This window comes from Austrofundulus limnaeus, unplaced genomic scaffold, assembly GCF_001266775.1.
Source record: "Austrofundulus limnaeus strain Quisiro unplaced genomic scaffold, Austrofundulus_limnaeus-1.0 Scaffold38, whole genome shotgun sequence".
In the NCBI taxonomy this organism is placed as follows: domain Eukaryota; kingdom Metazoa; phylum Chordata; class Actinopteri; order Cyprinodontiformes; family Rivulidae; genus Austrofundulus; species Austrofundulus limnaeus.
In genome coordinates this window covers 119127-129914 of record NW_013952440.1, presented here as the reverse complement: position 1 = coordinate 129914, position 10788 = coordinate 119127, and the positions used below count along the sequence as shown (strand labels likewise).

The 10788-nt window shown below is 40.9% G+C and overlaps 2 protein-coding genes across 3 annotated transcripts in view; one reads left to right on the top strand and one right to left on the bottom strand.

Moving 5' to 3' along the window:
* Positions 1-210: 210 nt before the first annotated feature.
* On the bottom strand, positions 211-6089 carry nudt9 (nudix (nucleoside diphosphate linked moiety X)-type motif 9). Of its 2 annotated transcripts, none has more exons than XM_014006876.1 (8): positions 6003-6089; positions 4885-5169; positions 4626-4715; positions 3082-3168; positions 2844-2955; positions 1807-1953; positions 1561-1645; positions 211-924 (listed from the first exon to the last, which is right to left on the bottom strand). In XM_014006876.1, the coding sequence occupies exons 2-8, from the start codon at positions 5067-5069 to the stop codon at positions 779-781; spliced, it is 852 nt and encodes a 283-aa protein (XP_013862330.1). In that variant the 5' UTR covers positions 5070-5169; positions 6003-6089; the 3' UTR covers positions 211-778. The 2 variants fall into 2 exon arrangements, with proteins under 2 accessions (XP_013862330.1, XP_013862329.1); XM_014006875.1 differs by lacking the exon at positions 6003-6089 and adding an exon at positions 5382-5840.
* Positions 6090-6098: 9 nt separating this feature from the next.
* Positions 6099-10788, top strand: part of mapk3 (mitogen-activated protein kinase 3) — a gene marked incomplete at its 3' end in the record, with an annotated part of 6081 nt that continues 1391 nt past the window's right edge. The window contains 6 exon segments of the mRNA XM_014006874.1: positions 6099-6480; positions 7332-7514; positions 8463-8652; positions 9869-9985; positions 10067-10181; positions 10266-10397. Coding sequence (XP_013862328.1) covers positions 6248-6480; positions 7332-7514; positions 8463-8652; positions 9869-9985; positions 10067-10181; positions 10266-10397 — 970 coding nt within the window.

Here is a 10788-nt window from a genome sequence, read left to right as displayed (position 1 = left end):
AATAGAATAGAATAGAATAGAATAGAATAGAATAGAATAGAATAGAATAGCCTTTACCGTCCCACCAAGGGGAAATTCAAGTGTCACAGGAAACATTCTTTTCTCTGTTACCAACAAATATTACCAGTATTTCTGCAGGCGTTGCTTTAATAGTGATAAAAAGCAGCTTCCATGCCATCTAAAGGAACAGAAAGTGTGTGCTGAAAATCATCTCGTCGATACAGGGATCAAATGTGTTATCACTTGAATTTCAAGTCATACAGGCAAATGCTGMAGCCTGAGAAGCAATGAAAGGAAACAAAGCAGCCTGATTGGATTTGTGGCGCCTCCCAGGGACTGGCTCTAATTCAATTAGTGTTTTTCTTGTAAAGAGGGTTCCAACTTAATAAGCCCAATAAGCCCAGGTCCTTCTCTTCCTGGAAGAGCCTTGCTGGTCATCCTCATCAATTCTCAAAGATTCTGTAAACTCAGCTTGACGACAAAAACATGTCAATGCGAAAAATAAACCCAGTCCATTGACCAGTGATGAAGTAAGGCTCAGCTGTTTTCATTTTGAATCCTTCTCCTGTTGCCATAACTGCAGCATATATTACRCTCAGAATCACAGTTTGTTCTTGCATTATAATGCTAATTTAATAAATGCAGATTAGGTTTCTAGTATTACATCTGATTATCATGAACAAATTAGTGAGGGGAGGTTCATATAAGAGGTTACATAAGAGATCTTAAGGCTCTCATTTGCCTGAGTGTAATATCAGGTCGGTATTTTTCTCTTTGGCTACCAGTGAGCTTTCCTTTCTTTGGCAACCAGTTGCAGGAAACTGGAGTGACTCGCATAGAGCGTGAATGACGAGTCAATGTCGACCCACTGGACATGTCCTGCGTCATCACCAGCTTGCAGCGGCAGCTCGCTCACGCTGTCACCTGCAAAAACAACACATAACTCATTGTTTAGGAGAAATCTGGTGTCCTGAATTTTTATTAATATGCCTGTTTGTCTGTCTTAAAGTAAAATATCTCATGAATAGATGGACAAATTTTAATGAAACTCTCACAAAAATCACATCAACCGATTAACTTTTGGAGTCAACCTTATTCAAGGTGGCACATAAACTACAGCTCTGTCAAGTTTAGAGAGACGTAGTTAAAATTTTGTGTGGTAGTAGCTGAGAGTCGACACAAACACATATTCTTAACACTAAAATATCACACAAGATTTATTCTGAACCATTAGTGTGTGAATGTGTGCATGAACAGGGGATTGACTGTAGTGTGAAGCACTGTGGAGTGCTTGGACTTGATAAAGTGCTACACTGTTCAGGTCATTTACCATTTGTTACTTAAACTTTATTGTGTAAGGTGGCAGGAAATATGCAGGCCATCAAAAAAGACTACTTTTATTCATTAAGTACACTTTAGAAAGAAAAGTAGGCATGTATCAAACTCAAGGTCCACAGGCCAAATGTGGCCCGCCACAGCATTTTATATGGCCCGCAAGAGCTTCAAAGATGTATTAATGTAAAGATGCATCAAGTAAAGCAGATTGCAGATAGAAAATACCTGCTTCATCATGAAAGTTGACAGCAACTGTCTCCATCCAAGCATTGTCGGTGTTTCTTGGATCGTCAACATAGCCTTTATACACCTGAAGGCGAGACAGATGGAGGAAGAAATAGGTATGCAAGCTCAAACATTTATTATTCCTCACTATGATTTAAGGATGCATACAACACAGTTGATTTGATCACTTTAAAATAACAGGGAAGATGGTTAAACTCAAGATTAAACTTTGCATCACTGACTGACCTGGAACCCTGCAGACTGAAAGAGTTTGGTGACACGTTTGTGGATTTCTGTTTTCTCTGCCGCTGCCACTGAAAGCGAGTTGAGCGCCTCCTCCGAGAACTCTCGCTGCAACGTCTGAGAAATTTGCTCCCCTGGATCCACCATCCCCTGCAAAACCAGCAGACAGCTCTTAAATCACAGGAGTCTCTTCTGCGGCATGATCACTGATTTCTGGCTAAAAATAGTTCAATATTTAGTCTGATTATGCCAGACTTCTTTTTGTCCAGTTTAAATGTAGCCAAAACACAGACACGTCACAAAGGGGCAGATTTATTTCAGCAGTCATGATGAAGAAAGAACAGAAAACTGATTATTCATAAATAATTTAGTTTTTGCTCAAATAAAACATAATAAAGCAAAAATGTATACACGGCTAACAGGAAGCGCTCAGACTGTCACATAATGACGTTTGAATTTATTTTTGTTGACCCAAAGAACTCATAAGTCACAGAAAACGAAACAGATACAATTAAAAGCTAACAAAAAAGCACAGTGATAAAGAATTTTTCAAAAACAAGAGGAAAACTAGTTTGAAATTACCTAAACCTGCTAAAATCTAAATAAATACACTCATATGTCAAGAGATACCCCCCAAAATTACCATTTATTCATTTATTGTCTGTATTTATTTTTATATTTATTTTCTGTATTTTGCATTTCCGTTCTGTTCATCCCTTAACGTTTTTTGTTTACCTTTTTTTGCTAATTGTACAAAGTATTTTTAATTAAACAATTGTACACTAATTGGGGGAAAATGCAAAGAAATAATTAGACATTAAATGTTATCACATGTTAATTATTTCAATAAAATATCGCTACACTGTAAACATTGTAAAATTACTAAAATAAATTATAAATATGCTTAGGGAATTAAGAGGAAATTAATACAATTTAAAAAAAGACAATTGTTATTTAAAATACCTCCTTGTCACATTTATATTTTCATGAAGCTCTTTATATAATTTTATATTTATGTTAAGAATGTATAAGAAACCCACCCCAGGAATTGCCCACTCCCCGCAGTCCTTCCTCTTGATGGACACAAACTGCAGAATGGGCCGTTTGGACACGGGGTGATGCAGCTTCGCTCCACTTTCATCAACTTTCCATCTGCCAAACACAGGAATATGTCAACAATCAGAACTGAAAATAGAAAAACTATTTTAAGCATTAACACAAGTTTAGTTTGTATACTATAGTTAGTATACTAATATATCTCAGGTACAGTGAAGTCACCTTGTAACAACAGGATCTGCTGCATGATTGGGTCCCCATCGTCCTAACAAACCTCTTTCAGTCAAACCTGTGCGTCCGAGAGGATTTCTAAAAAGCAGACAGTATCTGAAAACTTCAATATGCAGCTTTAGGAAGATTAACAACAAAGAAGCCAGAATGACCCTGTTCTAAACACAAATATTGTTTAGTAAAGAGGACTGAGATGAATAGCAATCCTCATGTTAGGCAGATAGAACAAGTGATCACAAGATGACTCTGTCCTGTCTGCTTCTGTGCATTACTGTTAAATTCAATTCAAAAATACTTTATTGATCCCAGAGGGAAATAAGTTAAAGATCCATGATACAGCTCTGTACAGTGCAAAAGCAAACAGACAATGCTATCAGCTTAAAGCATTATTAAGTGTCAGATAAACGTAAAAATTGTTTAAAAAATATGAAACTGTAGGGGTTTTGGGTATATTCTAAAATGGATAATTTGTGAATTATTTAAATACACAAATTATCTTACCTCGAGGCACCACGTTCTTAATTTGGTCAAAAGTTAACCCAGGAAAGAGACGAAAACCTGTAACTTCAGTCTCACAATAAATGTACCCAAAATCGTTTRATGAGTTCTTGTCCTTATCAGAACCAATAATACTTTATCAAGACACAAAAGTGACATTAACTTATGTTGGCACGTTCTCCACGGGCCATTTATTTACAGATTAAATGTATTTACAACTATGGTGAGTAAGAAGTGATGAAGTTAAACCAGGTAAAACTGACAGAGTTTGCAATCACAAGTGAATAAACAAACAAACAAACAAATAAAATAAACACTGAGAGGTGAGTTTGAGGCTTGGAGTGAGGTGAGGTGAGTTTTGCTTTTAGCTGAGGTTTTAACTAAGGGGGTCCTAGTTAAATTAGGGAGAAAAATMGTTTACCAAATCGCATACAAGGATAAGAATCAAATTACGCCTGAGCACCTGTTTGTCACCAGGACAAACGTTCACTTTACCCTTTTGTTGTCCTGTGCTTATGGGGGATGGAAGCAACAGAACTTGTGGGGTTCTGAACAAGAATGCGGCAATTCTTATCTATTAACAGTAAGGCGTCAGGACATCTGGTGGGGTTTTGTGTAAGAGATGTTAATTCGAGCCACAAAGGAAGTTCCRTGCAAAAGTCTTTAGAAATAGTCTGAAGTTAAAGTGGGGGTTTTCTTCCTCTTTGAGCCGTTGTCATAGGAACAAGTGAAATCTAATCAGAAATGATTATTTATATGCAGGAAAATGCTACAAAACAATACAATCTGTTCCCATATAATTCATTGTTCTAGAAAGATTTGATGTTTTTGTTTTGTTAAYTGAAGATCATTATTGTTTGAATTTATACTTGAGGAAAAAGGGGCAGATATAATAAGATTTTTTCTTCTCTCTGCCACCTTTCATCTCATTTTATTTGGATTTTCTTTTTTTATTGTACATAGAATTACTTTTGTTATTTTAATAAATGAATAAAGTTTGAAATAAAAATGCATTTTTTTTCTATTCAGTAACTTACAGTGGCTTTCCGTTTTCCACTCGGTAGCTTCCCTCAAAGCTTGTCCTGTCCACAGCACCGTCCACAGCGTTAAACTTCGGAGAGAACGAGCTGTTAAAAGAGCAGATGCTGAAATAAATGTTTTTTTTTTACCAGGATGTAGAGACAAATCAAATATTTATGAACATCTTCTAACACTCAGAACTTCTAAGATTTCATTCTCTAACTTGTTCAACTCATCGTTTCATCAGAAATGCACTCAGTCTGGATTAAAGCGTACCCAATATCAGGATCTGCCCAGACTGGCTTATTCAGAACTGAAGGGTGGGTGTAGCTGACCGGATCATACTGGTCCCACGCCTGACTCCAGTCCACCTTATCATCAGGTACAGGAAAGCGCTGGAYGCTGGACCCCGGATACAAGGGGCTTCTGGACTTTACGTGTGGTGCTTTTGAGGATGGCATTGAACTGGTACTGGTCGTGTAAAGGCTACAGTAGCTGGCAGTGAATGGTGTAATTACACTGGTTCTGGTGGGAGGAGGAAATGAGCAAGAGATCCCAGGCCTGAAGAAGACACAAGAGTGGATAAGACTTTATCATTCCATACACTGAACATGTTTTCCTTCATGCAGCTCAGTTCACAGCAGACAGGACTACCGGCTCCATGCAGGTAATATAATACATACATTACAAAACAAGTGCGTTAACCTGTCGACATCCAAAACAGGTCTAACTTACACCATGTAAACCTTTACAGTTTATGTTCTTGCTCATACCTTAATATCCCGGAGGTACAGAATGTATATGGGAGTCCGAAGAGAGTCAAAGCCAAACGAAMCGAGCCTGCCCAGCTTCTCGTCAAAACGAATATCATTCCTTTTAGCTGTATTGATTAATGAGCACCGCAAGTCCAGGAAGTGCACCACCTTACGTGGTGACGTAGACGAAAGCGTGTACGTACCGTAGGGCGCAGTCGTTTCCACGGTTTCACTGGTTGTGCAACTTTGTGACACCACCAAATCGCAAAATGATGAATAAAAATAAACATATATGATATAAACTATATAAAAATAAAAAATACGGCAACCGCCATCCTTCGATGAAATAAAGCAAGCAAACTTACCACATATTAGACGGGCTGTTCGAAACAAATATCTACAACTCATACTTTCCTAATCAAAATGAACATTTCATCTATCCAAAACAGTCTTTGTAAATGGTAAAAAGCCATAATTGCTACTCGTATTATTGTATAATGGACATGGGTTTTGCGGTTTGATTATATGTTACAACGTCCTGACTAAAAACAACATTTTCCGATCCGCCTACTCGTGGCTGCAGTCCACATTAAACTGCCCCGCCCAAACAAGCCGTCCCTGTCAACATATCCAACGCACCTGTATTTCCCGTAGTTGTTTGGCTCGTGCACTGACGCTCAGTGCAGTGAGACCAAATCCGGGCTCTCACACCAACAATCCGTCTGGTAGTAAAAGAAGAAAAAAAGARAGAGAGACCGCTGGTCGGGGAGTCGCTTTGCGCCACACGATCCGCTTCGAACAGCGGATTTGAGAGCACGGAGAGCGGCGGTGGTCCCTCGGCTTGAACACACCGTCTGAGAGCGGGAGCGGCTCGGAGAGAAGAAATGGAGAGGAGCAATGCGGCGGCCCAGGCCGCGAACTCCAGCGGCGCACAGGCTGCCGCTGCCGCTGGCGCTTCTTCGGAAGCGGCCGAAGGCAAAGACGGAGCTTCGCGGGGCGACTCGGCGTCCTCGAAACCCGGCAGGCGCATCGAGACGGTGAGGGGACAGGCGTTTGACGTGGGCCCCCGCTACACGAACTTGGCTTACATCGGGGAGGGGGCGTACGGAATGGTGTGGTGAGTTCGAACTRTTTTTGTTTGATTTGAGCTGCTAACAATGCTTTGTTTACTAAATGTATATAATAAAGCAGCCCGTCTGTGATTAGCAGGTTAGCTGCTACAGGCGTGGCTATGAGCTGCACAGGAAACAGGACTGGGAGTGATTGTGCAGGACGTGGTTTACTTATCAGATCAGAAATGTTCTGCATGATGACACACTTCAAATCTGCCTAAACATTTTTGGATGTTTGCAGCCACCCYGCCCCCATCGTGTATTTATTCAATCTACTGAAGAAAATGTAAAAGAGTCATAATTTTTCACTTGTCGCAAGGCCTTTTCCTGTTTGTATCACTGATGTTCCGCCTTGTGTGGACTTGTTTCACTGTCATATCCGCTGTCATTGTTCAACCAGAACACAAGAAGTGCAGAGTGAATATGCTAATTCATGCCCACACATCCATGACAAACAGGAAACGCCKGTTTAGTTGAGTTTGCTGAAGTGCTGTTGTTTGTCTGATCTGTGTTCATCAGTTGGCACCACATATCTGCAGCTTGTTTGTAAACATTGCCAGGTTGCTTTAGGACTTTGAAAAGCATGATGTGCAACAGAAACCAGATGTTTTGACCGTAATGTAATGTCCAGCACTTTGTTCTTTTCAGCTTAAGCGGCTGAAGAACTTGTGGGAACATGTCCAGTTCAACCAGCATGTTGATGTCTCCTGTTCCCTAACAAGGACTAACACGGCTCAGACCCCTACATCTACGTTTCCTCCTCTTTAGAGATGGCCTGCAGCAGCGCCCTTTTGGTTTTCACTGCGTCATGGTGTATATGTAACTTGACACTTGTTTCTTTCCCTCCTCGCATCAGCTCTGCCATGGACGCGGTCATGGAGGAACGCGTGGCCATCAAGAAGATCAGCCCGTTCGAGCACCAGACGTACTGCCAGCGCACCCTGAGGGAAATCAAGATCCTGCTGCGTTTCAACCACGAGAACATCATCGGGATCAACGACATCATCCGGGCGAGGCACATCGACGACATGAGAGACGTGTATCCTTGTGTTGCGTCGCAGGAAGTGTTCGCCCGCTTTATCTCAAATGTGTTCTTCAGAGTTTAACCGTTCTGTGTTTTGCGCACGGCTCGAAGAAGCAGAACCCTYGTTTTTTGGTTAAGCTGCTTGATTGTAGCTCGGGTCGGTGCGAAGCCTTCGCAGCAGAGCTCGTCAGTAATGTGTGGGCACAGCCAGCCTGAGAGTTGCCGTCACTGAGAGCCGCTCTGGCACTTTCTTCGTGAAAAGCTGCATTGTTCCCTGGAAGAATGCAAAAGTATGTGAGCGTTTCTTTTATTTCTGTGTCTTGTTTAATTTGCCCAGTTTTTTTTTGTTTCGGATCCGCTCTGTTGCTACTTTGAGAGGATGTTCGGAGTTAAAAAGTGAAATCTGTGACGGCATTTGAAAGTTGATTCAGCTGCAGCAGCAGATGCTTCGCTAGAAAACAGCATATTGATCATTAGAGGCGATTCCTTTCACTGCTTGTGAACCKTCGTTTCAGAGATGTGCCATCACTTTCAGCTGGTGTCATTTGGAAAATCAGGAGAGGCAGGGAGTGATCACTTAGCAGCCAGACAGCTGAACATTGTTGCCTTTTACGTTAAGATGCTGGCAGCTCTTGAGCAGAGTGGTTTCATCACTTTTTAAAAACCTCTAATCGGCTCGCGCATACTTAATGAATTACTAAAGAGGAAAATAAAGATACTGCTGCTACTACAACCAGTTCATTGTAGCCCATAATCTAGTTTATTATTATTATTATTATTATTATTATTATTATTTCTGAAGTAAAAATGCTTTTCAGGATATTAAAGGTTCTAAGTCATGGTTTGGTACATATGTTGGTACTAATGTTATTTTTAAGCTTGCAACAACAGTACACAGGCCCAAAGATTTTAGTTAGACTGTCAGACGTTTGGTTGTCTGTCTTGACTCGTGCACCTACCCAGCTACATCGTGCAGACTCTGATGGAGACGGACCTGTACAAGCTGCTGAAGACTCAGAAGCTGAGCAACGACCACATCTGCTACTTCCTCTATCAGATCCTAAGAGGCCTCAAGTACATTCACTCGGCCAACGTGCTGCACCGCGACCTCAAACCCTCCAACCTGCTCATCAACACCACCTGTGACCTCAAGGTAAATACTGGAAGATCAGTCTCGTCGAGTTATTCATGGAAAAGTGTTTTTTTGTTTGTTTGTTTTCTTTTGGGGGTGGAGTTTAAAAAGCTGTTTTTATATTTTGGGAAAGCATTGTTTGTGCCTGCTGTCAGCTGTCATCATAGCTCCTTTTAATGAGTCTAGCTAGTAATAAAGGACTGGTACTGGTAAAATTACAGCTGTCAAATAATTGGAAGCCCGCTGATGGATTTGTTGTATGTTAGCAGGGGAATGMCATGTACAAACTTAGTCAGATTCTCTTTAAAATAAAAAAGAAAAATCACATTTCCTGTTTCTGGTTCTGCAACACTGAGGCATGGAAGTTGGTTTTATTGTAGCAAAAGGCCAGCTGTTTGTATAGTTTACATCCACTTCCCTTTTCTAAGTAAACAACAAAAACACATAAACAGGGTAAATTGAAATGGTATTCTTGGTTCTACAGCAAACCGCTGTAAAAAATACCATCACAGATTCATTAAAGCGAATGTGTTGCAAAGTTTTATTTTGAAAGCTGACCAGTGTTTGGCTGGTCATTACGAGTAATCCAAAGCTGTACTTTACGGTGGAGGAACCTCTCAGACCCATCAGGTGCTGTGGCGTACGACTGTCGGCAGCCAGCCATCAATCCCTGGATTAGCTGATCTTATGTGAGCCGTGGCACGTGTTGCTGAGGCTTTTCTGCTAAAATACCTACTCCAGGAGAGAATAAAACTACACTGCAGCATCACTGGAGCTCCACGGTGCAAATGTGCCGTTTTGTTTCACATCTGTTTACCTTTGTAAAGATATACAAAGCAAACGTACGTTAGAAAATGTTAACGTCYAAGCGGCTGGTTGATATGAACCATTCAAAACGTGTTCTTATAACATTCCTGTGGCTGTGTTTTACATGACCCCCAAACATTACAGCTTATTTATGGCACTTCCTGTTTAACTGCCATGATATAAATGGTATATTTTATTAAAGGGATCAAGTTCTCTGTCACTTATTGGTCAGCGTAACATTTAAAAAACAAAAAGCTAAGCTACRTTGTTGACTGTTGGGGCTTGTTTTAGCGGTCGCTAACCCCACTAGCAGCTAATGCAGTCTCTGTTGATTTGGCTTTCCAGAGTCTCTGTTTTGATTATACAGGTTTAAAGCTGTAGGACGTGGGTSTTCTGTGTGTTTGAAAAGAGTTTTGTGTGTCTTTCTCAGATCTGTGACTTTGGCCTGGCACGGATAGCCGATCCTGAACACGACCACACTGGTTTTCTGACGGAGTATGTGGCTACACGTTGGTACAGAGCTCCAGAGATCATGCTCAACTCAAAGGTACCACTGGAACTAGCTCATAGGAAATGGTTTTTTTGACTGTCTTCATGCACAGTTTGATTGTATGTGTTTGTGACTCAGGGCTATTCAAAGTCCATTGACATCTGGTCAGTGGGCTGCATCCTGGCTGAGATGTTGTCCAACAAGCCCATCTTTCCTGGGAAACACTACTTGGACCAGCTCAACCACATACTGGGTGAGAGAGGGTTGTTGTTGCTTTTCTTTTAGCCAAGATACTAAAGCATTGAGCTGTGAGGATGAAACTCTTCCACGTGCGCAGGCGTTCTTGGATCACCATCTCAAGAAGATCTGAACTGCATCATTAACGCAAAGGCTAGGAACTACCTGCAGTCCCTCCCAGACAGACCCAGAGTCCCTTGGAATCACCTCTACAGAAGGGCGGACGATCACGGTACAGAGAACAAATCCTCTCTTCTTTTTACAGGGCTTCAGAGAAAGGAATAAATTTATCAGTATTGCTGTCAAGATTTGTAATAAATAAATAAATAAATGCCTAGGAATAAAATTTGTTTTGAGACCTTATCCTAAATTTTGCTTTGGAGTTGCTAAAAGATCATAAAGTGGCTTTGATGTTTTAACAATGTTAAATCAAGAGTTTAAAATCTCAGTGTTCCTGGACAATTCAGGATCATAGTGTGGCAATAAAATTAGCAAACTTTAACTAGAAAAAAAATTATTTTCTGTGAAATTGCAGTGACAATGCTGGGTGGTGAATGACTTTGTGTTCTAGAGCACATGTGTCGAACACAAGGCGGGGTGACTCGCGTGTGGCCCGCCAGGGG